The sequence below is a fragment of the Stegostoma tigrinum genome, chromosome 29, assembly GCF_030684315.1.
Source record: "Stegostoma tigrinum isolate sSteTig4 chromosome 29, sSteTig4.hap1, whole genome shotgun sequence".
NCBI lineage: Eukaryota > Metazoa > Chordata > Chondrichthyes > Orectolobiformes > Stegostomatidae > Stegostoma > Stegostoma tigrinum.
The window spans coordinates 26,411,081-26,430,105 of record NC_081382.1 but is presented as its reverse complement, the minus strand read 5'-3'; the positions used below and the strand labels follow the sequence as shown (position 1 = coordinate 26,430,105).

General features: G+C 43.0%; 1 protein-coding gene across 7 annotated transcripts in view; it reads left to right on the top strand.

The window, feature by feature from the left end:
* scai (suppressor of cancer cell invasion) overlaps positions 1 to 19,025 on the top strand; it is a 212,015-nt gene that overhangs the window by 143,237 nt on the left and 49,753 nt on the right. For all 7 annotated transcript variants that reach the window (XM_059638179.1, XM_059638181.1, XM_059638180.1 and 4 more), the window contains 3 exons: positions 2,040 to 2,192; positions 8,885 to 8,986; positions 15,673 to 15,774. In XM_059638179.1, coding sequence (XP_059494162.1) covers positions 2,040 to 2,192; positions 8,885 to 8,986; positions 15,673 to 15,774 — 357 coding nt within the window. The remainder of the gene's footprint in view (positions 1 to 2,039; positions 2,193 to 8,884; positions 8,987 to 15,672; positions 15,775 to 19,025) is intronic.

Below are 19,025 nucleotides of genomic sequence, written 5' to 3'. Positions count from 1 at the left end.
TTTCCTACATAAGACATAAGGCTCACAGATCTATAATTACGTGGGCCATCCCTACTGTCCTTCTTGAAGAAGGGCACAACATTTGCAATCCCCAGTCCTCTGGTACTAAACCTGTAGACAGCAAGGACTCAAAGATCAAGGCCAAAGGCTCCGCCACCTCCTCCCTAGCTTCCCAGAGAATCCTCGGAAAAATCCCATCCGGCCCAGGGGATTTATCTACCTTCACACCTTCTAGAATTGATAATACCTCCTCCTTCCTAACCTTAATCCTTTCAATTCTAGTAGCCCATAACTCAATCGTCTCCTCTACAATATTCTCTCGTTCCTCAGTGAAAACAGATGAGAAATAATCATTTAGCACCTCCCCGATCTTCACAGGGTCCACACACAATTTCCCACTTCTGTCTTTGACTGGCCCTATTCCTACCCTAGTCATCCTCTTATTCCTCACATACCTATAGAAAGCTTTAGGGTTCTCCTTTATTCTACCTGCTAATGTCTGCTCATATCCCCTCTTGACTCTCTCTTTAAATCCTTCCTTGCTAATCTGTAACTCTTCATCGCCTCATCTGAACCATCTCGTTTCATTGTTACAAAAGCCTCCCTCTTCCTCTTAACAAGAGATACAATTTCTTTAGTAAACCACGGTTCCCTTACCCTATCGCTTCCTCCCTGCCTGACAGGGACATACCTATCAAGGACACGCAATATCTGTTCCTTTAAACCAGCTCCACAAACCAGCTCCGTATTTCGATTGTCCCTATCCCCTGCATTTTGCTAACCCATTCAGTGCCTCCCTAAGTCTTGCCTAATTGCATTATAATTGCCCTTCCCCCATCTATAACTCTTGCCCTGTGGCATGTTCCTGTCCCTTTCCATCGCTAAATTAAACATAACCGAATTATGGTCACTGTCCCCAAAGTGCTCACTTACCATAAATCAAACACCTAGCTTGGTTCATTACCAAGTACTGTATCCAGTGTGGCCTCCCCTCTTGTCAGCCCTTCGACATACTGTGTCAGGAAACTGTCCTGCACACATTGGACAAAAACTGATCCATTTGACGTACTAGAGTTATAGCATTTCCAGTCAATGTTAGGGAAGTTAAAAGTCTCCCATAATGACCACCCTGTTCCTTTCACTCCTGCCCAGAATGGTGTTGCCAATCCTCTCCTCCACATTCCTGGAACTTTGCAGAGGCCTATAAAAAAACTCCCAGCAGTGTTACCTCTCCTCTCCTGTTTCTGATCTCTGCCCATACCACCTCATTAGACGAGTCCTCATCAAAAGTTCTTCCAGCCACCATTATACTGTCCTTGACGAACAAAACCACACCTCCCCTTCTTTTACCACCTTCCCTGATCTTAATGAAAGATCTAAACCCTGGAACCTGCAACATCCATTCCTGACCCTGCTCTATCCATGTTTGCGAAATGGCCACAACATCGAAGTCCCAGGTACCTATCCATGCTGCAAGCTCAACTACCTTATTCCGGATACTCCTGGCGTTGAAGTAGACACACCAATCCAGCTTGCTGCCTGCCAGCACACTCCTGTGACAGTGAGATCCTGTCCATGTCCTCCCTACTCTCATCGTCCTGCGTACCAGAACTACACCTCAGTTTCCCATCCCCCTTCTGAGCTAGTTTAAATCCACCTGAATAGCACTAGCAAATTTCCCACCCAGGATATTAGTGCTCCTCTGGTTCAAGTGGAGACCATCCCGTTTGTAGAGGTCCCACCTTCCTCAGAATGAGCCCCAATTGTCCATGTACCTGAAGCCCTCCCTCCTGCACCATCCCTGCAGCCATGTGTTCAGCTGAAATCTCTCCCTGTTCTTTGCCTAGCTATCACGTGGCACGGGTAACACACCAGAGATAACCACTCTGTTTGTTCCAGCTCTGAGCTTCCACCCTAGCTCCCTGACATCCCTATTCCTCTTTCTACCTGTGTCATTGGTGCCTATGTGGACCACGACTTTGGGCTGGTTTGTACTGCTTTAAACCAAGTTTAAATGTTGTTTGGCCTGTTGTTTATAGGCAGATCCTGTGATTGTGTTAAATGATGACAACAGCATTATGGTCACCTCAAATCGCTTGGCCGAGGGAGTAGTCCCACCATTGGAACAAGGCATGGTAGCAGGCCAGCTGGCGCTAGCAGATGCACTAATCGTTGGAAACTGCAGTAGTCAGGTATTTCTTTTTCTGCTGATTACACACATACATTTTCTTGCTGTTAATTTTGTTTTTAAATTTTAGACAGTATCCTGGTAGGTAAACATATGTATATATGAAGTTCATGTTATTAATAACTACCCTGGGCTGAATTTTACATTTTCCTGTCAGGTTTGAAGGCAGAGGGGGCATACGTGGTCCAGTAAGTGACCATCCTGTTCTGTACCCACCCTTAATCTGCCAAATATTTTATGGGAAGCTAAGTCAGAACCTGATGGAAAAATTCAGCAGGACTACCAGCATCTGTGGAGTGAAAGCGGAGTTAACATTTTGGGTCCAGTGCCCCTCTTCAGAAACCGGTTGTGGCTAGGAAAATGTTGGTAGGTAGGCTGAAGATGGGGTGTGGGGAGGAGTAAATGATAGGTAAAGATGGCCCAGAGAGAGAAAAAAAACAGTTGGGCAGACAAAGGAATTGGTAAAGATCAGGTTGGGAGAATCAATAGCGACTGATGGGGACCATTAATAGCTGACAATGTAATAAAAACAAAGTTGCTGGAAAAGCTCAGCAGGTCTGGCAGCATCTGTGAAGGGAAAAGCAGAGTTAACATTTCAGATCTGGTGACCCTTCCTTAGTTCTGCCACAAATGCTGCCAGACCTGCTGAGCTTTTCCTGCAACTTTTTGTTTTTGTTCCTGATTTACAGCATCCGTAGTTCTTTCAGTTTTTATTTAGTAGCTGATAATGGGTCGTTTATAATGGTAGCCCATGTGATGACAAGGTCTGGTGTGTGGGGGTTAGGGTAAGGATATGAGAAAGTGCTCAGACCCTAAAATCATTAAACTTGACATTGAGCCCAGAAGGCCACAGGGTTCCTAAGCAGAAGATGAGGTGCTGGTCTTCCAGCTTGTGCTGAGCTTTTCTGGAGTACTACAGCAAGCTTGAGACAGATATTGGCCAGGGAGCACAGTGGTATGTTGAAATGGTAGGCAACAGGAAGCTCAGGGTTATTTTTGTGGACAGTGTAGATATTTTGCAAAGCAGTTACCCAGTCTGCATTTTGTCTACCTATTGTACAACAGATCACATTGTGAGCAGCAAATACAGTAGACTAGTTTGAGTGAAGCACAGGTAAATCACACCTTCACCTGGAAGGTATGTCAAGGGCCTTGGATAATGAGGATGAAGGAAGTAAATGGGCAGGTGTTGCACTTTGTGCAATTGCGTGGGAATATGGTGTGTGGAGGTGTTGGGAATGGCAAAGATCAGACCTGGGTGACAGCCCTCCACAGGAACCGTTCCTCCCTGGACAAGGGTTGGGTGGAGAACGTATGTCTGATGGTTGCATCCCTCTGGAGGTGGCAGAAATGGTGGCTAATGATCTTTTTGGATATAGATGTTGGTGGAATAGTAAGTGAGGACCATGGGTACGCTATCACTGATGTGGGAGGGAAGAAAAGGGGTTTGGGGCAGAAGTGTGGGAGATAGGTTGGACGTAACTGAGGGACCAGTCAACAACAGTGATGAAGAATCCTTGGCTGAGGAAGAAGGTAGACATTTCGGAGGCCCCCTTGTAGAAGCTGGATTCATCACAACAGGTGCAATGGAGATGGAGAAACTGGGAAAATGAAGTGGTGTCTTTACAAGAAGCAGGGTGTAAGGATGTAGAGTCAAGGTAACTGTGGGAGTTCTAGGCCCGAAACGTCAGCTTTTGTGCTCCTAAGATGCTGCTTGGCCTGCTGTGTTCATCCAGCTTCACACTTTGTTAACTGTGGGAGTCGCTGGGTTTGTAACAGATATTGGTGGCCAGCCCATTCCCAGAAATGGAAACAGATATCAAGGAACTGAAGGGAGCAGTGACAGATGGACAAGGTGAAGAACAGAGCATGGTGGAAATTGGAATTGGAATTGATTAAATTTTCCAATTCCAGATGAGCGAGGGAAAGCACCAATAATGTCATCTATGTACCAAGCAATATTTGCAGATGGGGTCCCAAGTAGGAGGAGTAAGCAATGTTCCTCATATCCCACAGTGACAGACTCAACTCTTTCCCACCCACAACCATTTCTCTGATACTTCGATGACATCATTGGTGCTGTTTTCTGGGCAGACTGGGTGATGAATTTGCAGAACACCTACGTTCTGCAAAACTGACCCTGACGTTCCTGTTGCCTGTGACTTCAACACGCCACTGTGTTCCCTGGTTAACATCTGTCTGAGGCTTGCTGCAGTCTTTCAGCAAAGCTCAGCACAGGCTGGAAGAACAACACCTCATTTCCCACTTGGGAACCCTGCAGGCTTCAGGACTCAATATCCAAGTTCATTAATTTTAGGGCCTGAGTTTCTTCTCCCAGGTCCTTACTCCAACCCCCATTCACCAAGCCGTGTAATCACATGGACTGCTACTACAAACAACCCACTGTCAGCCACTAATGCTCTGCATTAACAGCTGTTGATTTTCCCAGGTAGGCCCGTAACCATTCCTTTGTCTGTCCAACTTTTTTTTTGCCTCTCTGGGCTACACCACCACCTATCGTTTATTCCTTCCCCATCCCTCCCCACCCTATCTTCAGCATATGTACCAACCTTTTCCTAGCCATAGTTAGTTCTGAAGAAGGGTCGCTGGCCCCAAAATGTTAAGTCTGTTTTCTTTCCACAGATGCTGCCAGGCCTGCTGAATTTTCCGAGCAATTTCTTTTCCTGTTTCTGATTTCCAGCATCTGAAATCTTTGTTTATTTTTGCTAAATATTTTATGGGGTTCATGGGAAGTGCAGGCTGACCACCTCCCCTTGGACCTATTGAGGCTCTTAAGTGCCCAATAATTAGTTCATCAGAGCAACATCTTGGCCGAACCATCATCCGTTGCTTCACTAGATACCTACCTTTTTCATCATGAGATCCGAAGTGGAGATGTTGATTGTATAATGTTCAGGATGAAATATTCTTCAACAACAAAAACAAAGTTGCCGGAAAAGCTCAACAGGTCTGGCAGCATCTGTGAAGAAAAAAATCAGAGTTGATGTTTTGAGTCTGGTGACTCTTCCTCAGAACTGAATAATATGTGTTGATAATTAACTTAGAAAGTCAAGAAAGTTAAAAGGATAGTTAAAATACGTGTGGGTGCTCAATACAGGCAGTAGTGGAAATAATGAAAAGATAGTGTAATTGTATTTTATTCTGAAGGAAATGTTATGCAAGCACTATATTCCCATCTAATTTTGTGGTTCCTGTGCAGAACCTCTGCATAGCCTGAACAGTTTATTCAAATGACAATATCTATTGAATGGTAGTCATATGGCATTATTTTCTCAGTGTGTTCATTAACTAATGAAAATGTACTGAGTTATAATTTTTCAGTTACAGGTATTCTATCCACAACAATAAACAAAACTGTTTGTGTGGCACAGAAGTCTGATGAACCATTTAGTGTTGGCACTGTGCACACCAAGTATAATGCACGATCAAACTTGACTTTTTTTACTCCTTTTTGTGCCTGCCTGGATCTGTTGCCCTGTGACTATATACTATATTCAGATTGGTGTTTTGTCCAGATGGAATGTGAGATTTAATTCACATCAAGTTGTCCAAGTGGTCTATTTCTGGACCTGGATTTAATTCTTCAGTTTAAATCTATATGAAGCCATCACTTGATGCCTGAAATGTTGCACAAATATCCAGAAGAATGTACGTTCTTTGAAACTGGATGTCTTTCAGGGGCTGTTACACCAAATCACTGACTGTCTGAATGCAATTTTCCTACAGCCATAAATCTGAAATCAGTATTGCTCTCATATCCTTTGAGACCACACTTTTTCAAAAAATAGTTTCGTGTAAGAGTGGAATTTTTTCCTTGTTGCCAAACACATTCTTTACCAAACTCCTAATCCATTGTCACTCCAGTAACATGACACTCCAGTAGTCTTTTTTGGAAGTTTGCTATCGAGATGGTCACATTGCTGTTGAATAAATTGAAGGATTTTGGCAGCTGCTGTTCCTTCACTGTTGCTAGCTCAATATCCTCGAATTCCCTCCCTGAGGATATTATGGATCACGTGGACTGCAGCAGTTTATGAAGGCAGCAGCTCACCACCACCTTCAAGGGCATCTCCGGATGGGCAGTACATGGTGGCCAAATAGCGATGCCCATAATCCCATGAGTGACTAAAAAACAAGTATCAACTTCACTGTCGAGAGCAGCCAGAAACTTGTTATCTTCATAGACATTCACCTATAGGGTCTTCAGTTTATCAATCTTAGCATTTGTAAATTGCATAGCTTTGATTTCTCTGAAAGAATTTGCAACATGATGCCAATTCACCAAGAATGTTGTTTAGAACTTCCAATGCGACATGAGAGCATTTGCAGGCAATATTTCATTGGATTGTTTTACTCACTTGCTCTGAACAAGTAGTTGATCAAGCCATTGTATTTTAGCATTAGTGCACTTACTGCAAAGCCTCAGTTCAGGGGTCAGAATGGCAATGCGTCACACTCTGTGACTTTGACAAACACTTCAAATTATCCTTTCTTCACTCTTGACCTGCTGTATTTGCTATTCTAGGAAGCATTTTGATATCCCTCATATTGAGACCTGCTTCCAAGCATCATGTAAGATCTCCTCTGTGAGCAATACAGTGCTGTTAAGACAAATGCTTGATGTCATTTAGCAACATTCTGCTAATTAATTTTTCTTTCTAAGCGTAACAGCAGCTTCATCTGATTTTGAAAAAACAAACCGTCTGTAAATCAAGCTCGCCGTTAGCATAAAATTGCATGATAGCTGTCACAGTGGAAATGTTATGATGAGCAGTCACTTACTAAATTCTTGCAGAGATAATCCTGTTAGCATTGGTGATGTGATAATGGGTACTGCAGATGCTGGAAAATCCAAGATAATAAAATGTGAGGTTGGATGAACACAGCAGGCCCAGCAGCATCTCAGGAGCACAAAAGCTGACGTTTCGGGCCTAGACCCTTCGTCAGAGAGCATGTTTGGATCCTGGTCAAAACTTGATGTACAAAATCAACAATTTTTTTTTTCCTCCTGAAATGTCTGCTCTTGTCTACAATTAATGAATGAAAATGCATTTTGCAAAATTCACCCTGAAACTCTTTCTGTGAAATGAAGTTTCTGCACTCCCCCAAATTCAAAGGCGCAGTACTTCTTACTAGTTCTCAGTAATTGCTCTATTCTTTGCCACATGATCAAAAGTGTGGACACATTCATCTTTACTGCAAGTATGACAATATCAATTAGAACGTTCACTTTATTGGGATTGATTTTATTGCTCAAGCAATGTATACTCCACTCTCATCTTATGAACTCCTGGTGTTTTGGTAAGTTTACATAAAATTCTACCTTTTTGTGATTTCGTAAACTAATAAGGGAATCCAAAGCACTTTCTGGTTCAAGTGCTGCTTTAGGTAGTCCAATTTCCATTCAGACCAATTTTTCCAACGGTGAACTCACCTCTAGTATTTGGTTTCGAGTTGTGAAACTGACCATGTCACATGGACTAAGTGAAGATCTCACTGATTTATGCCTGTTTTATTGTGCTGAAGGTGATCCCAGAAAGCCACTCATCCTTGAAATGTAGCTTAATTAGCCTAAAGACTTTGCTTTTCTTTTGAATATACTTTAAACTTATCAGGAGATGTTTAGGGTACTTGTGTTATGTCCTTCTGGAATGACCATCTGCTTTGTTGAACCTGTTCTGCCTGAACTTTCTGATATCTGCAAGCTGTAAACTAAACTCCCTGATCCTAGAACTTTGAGTTGTGGCCATTTTTCCTTTCTCTGAGCCATTCATCTGCTGCTTCCTCGTTTTGAACTACCGTTGGATTAAAAGCAAGAAACTGGGATGCTGTAGAAGTGGCTGCAGAGGCTCATGATTCAGAAGGCCTGAGCTTTGTGTCCACAGGGTACATAGAGGGTCATGGAATGTGTGCAGGTGTTTTTTTGCCCCATTCCATGGCGCCACATCTGTGCATAATACAGGAAATTTGGTATGAGGGGTAATGTGGAGAGAAAAAATGCCCATAAATTGTCTCAAAAGCAATAATTATCCAGATATCAATGTTCATTCAACAAAAAGGTGAGAATTGATCTCACTAGTATGAAGGAAACCTTGGAAAGAGATTTCTAAACTAAAAATAGTTTGACACAAGTAACTAGTTGTCAGAAATCTTAAAAGAGAAATGCTTGTCTCAAAAAAAATGTTAGTTGGTAGACCATCAAGAGGAAGGCCATCTTGTGTAATGATAAGAATATGGAATATTGTGTTTTAAGAATATTCCACTTTTTTCCTTGAATCACTTTGTAATTATTTCTACATGTGGAAACATTTTTTCTTATGAAGAACAGGAAATCTGGGAGCTATTAATGATTGGGTATCCTAATGTGTGACATAGAAGAGAAAAGCCTGTTTTACTACTTATTAGAGATTTAGATTATTATCACAAGTTCGGAATTTTAAGAAAATGAACAAGGCCTGATTAGTCACATTTAGGTTTGTTATTGTCTTTATTTAATGTTAAGATGGAACAGGTAGCTCCTGTTAATTGTCTGAAAGCACAGGGAGCATAGTAACACGAGGAGATGGAAGGAGCAGCAAATAGTGCATAAATTCTATCCTCAAAGGATAACATCTTGTTTTTCTGACTTGCTGTTCTGATCCATATTGACAGTTTGATTTTTTTTTCAAATTTTAGGTTAAATTCAGTGAGTTAACTATTGACATGTTCAGAATGTTGCAGGCTCTAGAACGGGAGCCCATTAATCTGGCTTCGCAATTAAACAAGACTGGAAATCAGGTGAGTGAAGGTGGCTGAACTTTTAGATCATTGGTTGAACATGGAATCTAGTTCTAAATTGTAAAATAAATTAAACCTGAGCCAAATGAAGCTATTTTCTTAAGGTATTGATTTTAAACAAGTCATGTTTATTGGGATTATATATCATCAGCTTCATACACAGCAAATGTAGCTTGTTGATGATACATGATCCATGCTATATGATTATAATGGGTGGAAATCTTATAGAGATCTAGGTGCCGTGAACTATGCTGAGATGTTTGACAGAATCAAGCAGGAAATCTGGTGAAGCCTGTCTTGACAGCAGGAGCAACTTGCTCCACCTTTCATATTTTTTCACAAGCAACATATCCCTTTAGGCAGCAGTGGAGATTTATAGATTCACAAATGCCTTGTTGACAGCACAATGCGCCTCATTAATATTCAGCTTTATATCTGACTAAACTACCAAGCAGGCACAGTTTGATTGAACTCAATATGGAAACCAGTGGTTATCTGACAGGTTCAGCTCACCACTCATTATGAGCAACCTCTGTGTGCACAATTGAAACTGAATTTTAGGGTAAGATTGATGGCCACCAGCTGCATGCAGCCCTCATATGGTATCCCTCCAATATATGGCCCGTTGCTCATGAGGCACAAACTTGAATTCCAGGGCGTATCAACAATTAGCATTGAAAGACTGTGTGGCAAGGATGCTGCCTTGCCATGCTATATTTGTAAGCATTCAGCCAGTATCAAAAACAATCAATGTTGCTTTGGGGTGAACATTTTCTAGACACACAAACAGGCTACTCATCAATCTTGTCAGTAAGGATCTGACTGGTGAGTAGGGGGACATCTTGCTGTATGGTCCATCAAAATGCCATTCTAATATCTATGGCTTATGCCAGCTGCCTGTATGGTCAACACATTGAATGGTTATTTGACCAGATGGCCATGTCAGAAACTGGATCGGGACTAGTCCTCTGTACTATTAGGATTTTGGAGGGGGCATCCCAGTACTGTCAGTCATAGGCATAGTCTGCAGAGACTCCAAGGGCTTTGCTGTATTCAGACCACTTCAGATGCTCCTGGTTGGAGTAACTGTCCCAGTACAGTCCAGAAAGTGTTAAGCAGCCTTTCCTTTCAGGAGAGCATCAGAAGTCAGGCGAATCGCACACTATCAGTTAGGGAGCTCCAAAAACAGCCATCCGGGTTCTGATCAGTCATGCCCAGGGCTGTTTGTCACTCAGTCAGAGATCTGAGATGGGTACATACAGTCCTGGGTGTTCATTGATCATTTGAAGAGAGGGGCCCTTATAGGAGCAGCAGGGAATCATTGCCAGAAAGGATAGCTAAGTCTAGGCTGGAGGAGATGGGAAGTTTAGGCATTTGTAGAGGGTAAGAATGGTGATTTAGGAATCTCAAAGTGAATAGGGGATAAGCATCGACAGTATCGCAGGGCATGGTAGGCCTTGGAAGGAGCAACTAGGGGGTCCCTTCGTTAGTGGCAGTGACCACCGCTATAGTCTCCACACTGGGAGTAAAGGTTCCAAGAGTGGACATCACTGAGGTGTAATGTCAGGGTTCAAGGGCAGAGAGGATAGTTGGAGGTGAAGTTCACGATGGTAGGACCCCATGTCCAGTGGATTCACGTTCAAATGAGCTTCCGAGGTAGTGTGAGTTACTAGAGGACATGGAGGCTTTTGGGCCTATCTGGCAACCAAGTGGGGTCTTGTGCCGAGGATGTCAGTCATGGGCTGTGTTCCCTGCCATCACTTTTCATTTTCTATACATGAGGTGTTATAAGAAAATGGCTGGAACAAAAATCAAGGAGCTCAGTGTGTCATTTTGAATGGCAACAATGTAGTAACAATGTTTGCTGAGTCCTATGACATTGTAGCAACAGTTGCATGAAGCAGCCATTTTCATGGCACAGCTATATTTAATCTGCAATGATCTCATTACTCGTTTGCTATGGATGCAGAGTGAGAGTGCCTCAAGGTCAGATGCGTGTCCAGTGTGATTTACTACTCGTCATTGGGATTGCTTATTGAACTTGGGCATCTCTATGGTAGTGAGCAGCAATACATTACAGAAAGGCACAGGCTGAAGTGGAAGCCCTGTTGATCCAATATTCAAGGGTCCCGAGTTAGCCACATAATGCTTCCTCATCTATCACACGTGTCATGATAGTCTGTAGTGAATGCGATGAAAAGTTGAGCGTTCAATGTGAACCCAGAGCAGATAATATTTCAGAATGTTGTGGACACACTCATCTGGATGATATTGGAAATGGCCTTCGAGTTGGTCACATGTTGCGTCTGAATATGGATGGATGACAGCAACATGTCCTTTGTTATTGATGCTCAGCATGTCTCACTGTGTGGTGTAGTGCACTCAGTCCTTTATCTGCAGGGCATACTACTGATTACTGTTCTGTGGGCTAAGAAAATCTTTTGCTCCCAAATTATGTCCCTTCCACCATGAGTAATGGGTCCTGCTGCTGATAACATGTTGTTTGCTTTGGCTGCCTACCTAAGGAAATGAAGACAGATGCAGGAGGAGCAGGGCTGATGTCAAACCCAGGAGTAGCAGCCGGCCACTGTTAGACTACAAGGAGTAATAAAGTCATAGGGTTATACAGCTTAGAAACAGACCCTGCAGCCCAACCAATCTATGCCGAACATAATCCCAAATATGCTGGCCCATATTCTTCCAAACCTTTCTTATTCATTTACCTATCCAAATATCTTTTCGATGTAATTGTACCTGCATCCATCACTTCATCAAGAAGTTCATTTCACAAGTGAACCACTTTCTGTGTAAAAAAAAAACAAAAATTGCCTCATGTCTTTTCTTAAATATCTCTCCTCTCACCTTAAAAATGTGCCCCCAGTCTTGAAATCCCCCATCTTCGAGTTAATGATAGTTGTCTTTTCCCGATCTTTATCTTGTAAATTTCTGTCAGATTGCCTGTCAACCTCCTACGCGCCAGTGAAAAAGTCCTAGCCAATCGCGCCTTTCTTTCTAACTCAAACCTTCCATACCTGGCAACACCCTGGAAAATGTCTTCTGAAACCTCTCCAGCTTAATAATATCCTTCCTATAACCGAGCGACCAGCACTGGACACAGTATTCCAGAAGTGGCCTCACCCATGTCCTGTACATGCTGAACATGACTCCCAACTCCTCTTCTCAGAGACCGAGCAATGAAGGTAATCGTGCCAAATGCCTTTTTTAACCAGTTTGTCTATATGTGATGCAGACTTCAAAGAATTATGTACCTGCTGTCCTAGGTCCCACTTTTCTACAATACTACCCAGGGCCCTACCATTAATTTTGTAAGCCCTACCCTTGCTTGTTGACCCAAAATGCAATACCTCGCATTATTCCAGATTGAACTCTATCTCCATTTTTTCAACCCATTGATTCATTTGATCAAGATCCCTTTGTAATCTTAGAAAACCACCTTCACTGTCTACTATGCCACCAATTTTGGTGTCATCAGCGAACTTACTAACCATGGCATCTATATTCTCACCCAAATCATTGATATAAATGACAGAAGAGGACCCAGAACCTAGCCCTGTTGAACACTGCTGGCCACGGGCCTCTAGTCTGAAAAGCAATCCTCCATCAACACTCTATCTCCTGCTTTCCAGCGAATTATGTATCCAATTGGCAAGCTCACCCTGAATCCTATGTGACCTAACTTTGCTAATTAGTCTACCATGATGAAACTTGTTTTACTAAAATTCAAATAAGTGTCTACTGCTATGCCATCATCATCAATCTTTTTGGTAACTTACTCAGAAAACTCAATCAAGTTTGAGAGACGTGATTTTGCTTGCACAAAATCATGCTGTCTATCCCTAATCAACTTTTGCCTCTCCAAATGTCCATAAATCTTTTATAATCACCTCCAACTATGTAACTGAAGTCAGACTCTCAGGTCTATAGTTCCCCAGACTTTCCTTCCAACCTTTCTTAAACAAAGGTACATTAGCCAACCTCCAGTCATGAGGCACCTCCGCTGTAGTTATAGATGACGCAAATATTTCTGCAAGGGGTCTCACACTTTCCTCCCTTATTTCCCACAGCGTTCTGGAATACTTTAGGTGAGATCCCAGAGATTTATCCACCTTTATATTCTCGAAGCCCTTCTGAACGTCCTCTTATGTAATGTGAACTGTTCTTAAAACATCAAAGTTTATTTCTCTGCATTCTTTAGACCCCATTTCTTTCTCCACAGTAATATTCATTTAGTACCTCTCTTATCCTTTGGGGTTCAACACAAGGATGACCTCCTTGATCTTTAGGAGGCCATGCCCTCTCTCTAGTTGCCCTCTTGCTTTTAATGTATTTGTAGAATCTCTTCAGATTATCCTTAACCTTATCTGCCAGTGCTCTCTCATATCCCCTCTTTGCCTTCCTGATTTCTTTCTAAAGAATGCCCGTACATTCTTTCTACTGATTAAGAGATTCAGTTGAACCAAGTTGTCTGTATCTAAAATAAGATACACTCTTATTCTTGACTAGAATCACAATATCGTTATTCATCTATTGTTCCTTATCTTACCGACCTTACCTTTCACTCTAACAGGAACAAAATGCCTCCGAACTCTTGTCATCATGCTCTTGAACGCTTCCCACTTGACAGACGTCCTTTTACTTGTGAACAGAGAATAACTCTGGGAGATATCACAGCCACTGCATCCCTCAGGATACATGGGGTGAGCAGGAGGCTGAGAGAATTTTAGCCCTAACTCCATTTCCTATAGATGAGCAAGGTGCAATGTCGTTGCAGGCTTCTTCTATCTCAGGACACTGCGATGGAACAGTACAAAGTGTTGGATCTGAACCTGAGGGCTGTAGGAGCTAGAGGCCATCCTCCCTCCAGCTGTGGAACGCCTATGTCACTGGCTCCTTTCAGTGAATGTTGGGTAATCTGTGTGGGATCTTTGTCATGAACCTTGAAATGCATCAAGACAGTCGCTGATGTCATCTATGCAAAATTACACCCGTTCATTTCTTCCAATGGTGGAGTCAGTTCTCCAGTCCACACAGTTGTGTTTGGTAACATAGCTGAGCTCCCCAAGGTACAGAGTGTCATCAAGCGTGCACACCTTGCTACCAAGAGGGCTGTAACACAACACTGCAAAATTCAACAGAAAGGGGTTCGTTCATTAATGTTCAAGAGATCTGTTATCAGTATTACACTTATTGTGTTCTGCCCCTGGGAGCTGCCACAACTTCCGCATTCAGGAGCACACTCACCTCCTAGACATATTTGAAGGTTCAGTTGCCTGCAATCATGCCTCTTGACACCATTGTGCAACCCTCTGATGCAGAGCAGAGGTTTTGTGCTGCTTGTGCCTCAACCAGGGCTGTGATGATACAGAGTATAGGGTAGTTCAGGATGCAGTTCTCCTGTGTGGACCAGTCTGGCGAGGCTGTCTTGCATAGTCAGCGCAATGTGCTGTATTATCCTGATGTGTGCGGAGCAGATAGGACATGGCTAAGAACAAGAAATGCATGAAAGCAAGGAATGAACGACAGAATAGGGTTCTATGGACTAGAGTGTCAGTCATGTCAGCTATAAGACGTAAGCAGTGTTTCTTTGAGTCTGCTGTTCCATGATGGTGCCAGTGAGGGGCAGTGCCAGACCACCAGTGCTAGTCCAGTTGCACAGCAGCCTTTCAAAATGACACAAGGGATACTGGTCCTTTGGTAGATGTCAGCTGAGTGGCGAGTTGTTCTGGAAAGGGCTCATGGTAAAATGGTTTTTTGACATTTGCTTTAACCCTTCTCTTTACACCTAATCGGATTCCACAAGCCAGTCAATCTGAAAGGAGAAGTCAAGACTATAAAACAACACAGAATTTTTCTACCAGCATGATTAATTGCATTTACTGATGACCAACAGAATGAATATTTGTGGATGGGCTGGACAGTTTTATTTTAAATTTTATTCTTGCCCTCTTCAATCACAAATATCTACTAAATACACCTGCTCATAAGAATAACTAGAAACTTTAGCTGTGAATTGCCATACTTCTGGACAACTATGTAGATAAATATTGAGTTTCCCTGAGAGTTTCACACTTACTAACTGGTTTTGAGCAATGAAGACCAGAGGATCCCTGGTTTTAACCATTTCTTACTGAGATATGTTTTGAAGATTACAGTTGCCTTTAACTCACCTGGAATGTGAAGAAGAAAGTAAATCAGGGCCTATGCTCCTGACTTTGAGCTTCCTGCTAGATGTGTGTGAGTGCCAGATCATGATAGGATAAAAGTCGGTTGTGTTGCCTTCCATAACTGAAAAGCACATGCCATCAAAGATTGTACAAGAACAGAACTGATTTCAGTGCGATATCAGAGTGCAGATTAATGCTGTGGAAATGTGCAAAAGAGGAAATTGAAGAAGGGGAAAAATAGCTTTAAAAAATTATAAGCTGCCAGAAATAGAGGTAGAGAAGGGTTTGCAGGTAGTTTCAATGTGGCTGTTCAGGTTTCATTGAGTCCTCTTCAATAAGTCTTAAAAATGATTATTCTCCTTCATCCCAGGGCAAGTGGGTTCAAATCACATGAGCCGTAATTTGCCATTGTGTCCTTTATTAGTCCAGGCATTGTGCATAGCCTAATGTGGAATCTCCAAAAATGTGCAAAGGAACAAATAACTTTTTCTTTCTCTCCAGGAATCAACAGAGAAACCATCAAAACGAGAAAATCCGCACAAGTATTTGCTGTACAAGCCAACTTTCAGTCAACTGTATACATTTCTTTCTGCATCTTTTAAGGTTTGCTAACTTTCCAGTGTTTTTATTTCAATTCAGTCATGGGTTGTGGGTATTGCTGGCAAGCACTGATTCCAGTTGCTGTGGAACTGAGTAGATTGCTAGGCCATTTCAGAGGGCAGTTAAAAGTAAACCATGTTATTGCTGCCAATCTGAAGTCTCATGCAGGCCTGACTAGGTAAGGCTGGTAGATTTCCCTCCCTGAAAAGGATATTAGTGAATCAAAGATAGTAGGAACTGCCGATGCTGGAGAATCTGAGATAACAAGGTGTAGAGCTGGATGAACACAGCAGGCAAAGCAGCATCACAGGAACAGGAAAGCTGATGTTTCGGGTCTGGACCCTTCTTCAGAAATTGGTCCCGAAGAATGGTCTAGACTTGAAACGTCAGCTTTCCTGCTCCTTTGATGCTGCTTGGCCTGCTGTGTTCATCCAGCTCTACACCTTGTTATCTCAGTGAAGCAAATGTTTTTTTTCCTGACATTTTGCAGTTGGTACGTGTTTGTTATTAGCCTTGCTTTTGTAATTCCAGAGTTTTGTTGAATTCAAATTTCATTATCTGTGTTAATGCAGTTTGAACCCTTGTCTCCAGATCAATTTTGCCTGAGGATCTGAACTGGTAGCTCAGTAACATCACCCTATATTGCTGCTTCTCCAGTAATTGGACAAAAGGGCCATTGCTTTTTAATTGGCTGGCTTACAGGCTAGGGTTTTAAAAGGCAATTGCAGTGATAGAAGCTGCATTGTCTTATTCCTTTATTCCTTGTTCATAAGTCTTTTGCCAGACAACAGATCCAACCAGCAGCACCATGACCTCCCACTTGAGTAGGGCAAGGAGGTAGGTCACAATTCTACCCCACCCAGAATAGAGATTGAGAACCCGATGCTGCTGGCACAGATCTGACCTAAACCAGTTCTTCAGCCAATAGACCCAACCAGCTCTCCCAGACAGTGAGACTTACTGTGACAATGTGCATTTTTACGTGCATGTTACAGTCCGTGCTATGGAAATTAATGATGGAGGCTACAATTTTCTTTCCATTTAATGGCTGATTAGAAATCTCTCTCATTCATACAACCTGTCTTTGATACATGTCAGAAGGATTGAGATTGGTATTAAACCTGTTTGGCTGTGCTATGAATGCACCTTATGGTGGATTTAAGTGGCATTTGATAAGGAGCCACATAAAAGGTTAATAGGCAAAACAAGGGCTCATAGAGTTGGGGGTAATATAGCATGGATACAGGATTGACAGAAACAGAGTGACTATAAATGCCGCACTTTCAAGTTGTTTGGCAATGAGTGAATAATGGAGTGCCACAAGAGACAGTACTGGAGCTTTAGCTATTTACAGTCTATAATGATGACTTGGTTGAAGGGACTGGAAAATAATGTATTTAAGTTCACAGATAATATAGTACATAGCAAGGTGGTAATGGAGAATGTGGGGAGGAGCCTGTGGCTTCACCGAGGTGTTGGCTGGTTAAACAAATGGTCAACAAGTTGGCAGATGGACTATAATGTGAAGAAGTGTGAAGTTTGGCCATGAGAATGGGGGGAAAAAAAAATTTCAAAATGTATGAATATTCCAAATACTAATGTTCAACAAGTCTTGGGTGTACTCATGCTTCTTTCAATCTGTAAACGTTTATAAAAATTTTGAAGTTTACACCATAAAAGGGCATTGTTCTTTATACATCCCAGGTCCCTCTTATCCCGCTAATTGTGCAGCCTAGGCTGCCTCATCACATTTTATCCTAACAGTATATACTCCTATATACTGACTCTGTCAGTAGTCTTTGAGCTTAATAAAGGTTTACTAGGATAGATAAAGAGGACAAGAACTACCAATGCTGGAGTCTGAGATAACACAGTGTGCAGCTGGAGGAACACAGCAGGCCAGGCAGCATCAGAGGAGCAGGAAAGCTGACGTTTCGGGTCGGGACACTACTTCAGAAATTCTGAATTCTTTCTGAAGAGGGTCCCAACCCAAAATTTCCCGCTCCTCTGATGCTGCCTGGCCTGCTGTGTTCCTCCAGCTGCACACTGTTATCTAGGTAAAGAGGGGATGTTTTAATTTTCAGAGATAATGGGAACTGCAGATGCTGGAGAATCCAAGATAACACAGTGTGGAGCTGGATGAAACAGGGTAGGGGGAGAGGGCTCTGAAATAAATAGGGAGGTGGGGGGGGAAGGCGGATCGAAATTGGATAGAGGAGAAGATAGGTAGAGAAGGGACAGACAAGTTCTTTCTGGAGGGATCACACTCTCCGTGACTCCCTTGTCCGCTCCACACTCCCCTCCAACCCCACCACACCCGACACTTGCCCCTGCAACCGCAGGAATTGCTACACCTGCCCCCACATCTCCTCCCTCACCCCCATCCCAGGCCTCAAGAAGACTTTCCACATTAAGCAGATGTTCACCTGCACATCTGCCAATGTGGTATATTGCATCCGCTGTACCCGTAGTGGCCTCCTCTACACCGGGGAAACCAAGCAGAGGCTTAGGGACTGCTTTGCAGAACACCTACACTCGTTCGTGATAAACAACTGCACCTCTCAGTCGTGAACCATTTCAACTCCCCCTCCCATTCTTTTGACAACATGCCCATCCTGGGCCTCCTGCAGTGCCACAATGATGCCACCCGTAGGTTGCAGGAACAGCAACTCCTATTCCGCTTGGAAACCCTGCAGCCCAATAGTATCGATGTGGATTTCACAAGCTTCAAAATCTCCCCTCCCCCTACTGCATTCCAAAACCAGCCCAGTTCATTCCCGCCTCCCTATCCTGTTCTTCCTCTCACCTATCCCCTCCTCCCACCTCAAGCCTCACCTCCATTCCCTACCTACTAACCTCATCCCGCCCCCTTGACCTGTCCGTCCTCCCCGGACTGACCTATACCCTCCCTACTTCCCCACCTACACTCATCTCATCTGGCTCCATCCCCGCCTCTTTAACTTGTCTGTCTCCTCTCCATTTATCTCCTCCTCTATCCATCTTCGATCCGCTTCCCCGTCTCCCTATTTATTTCAGAACCCTTGCCGCCCCTTCTGATGAAGGTTCTAGGCCCGAAACGTCAGTTTTTGTGCTCCTAAGATGCTGCTTGGCCTGCTGTCCAGCTCCACACTATGTTTTCATTTTGTTATCCAGAACTATGGGATATAAATGAAAGATCATCAATAATAGATCCAACATGGAAGTTTAGGCAAGTCAACCCCCTTTGAGTTTATTTTGCAAATGTTGATGTGCAC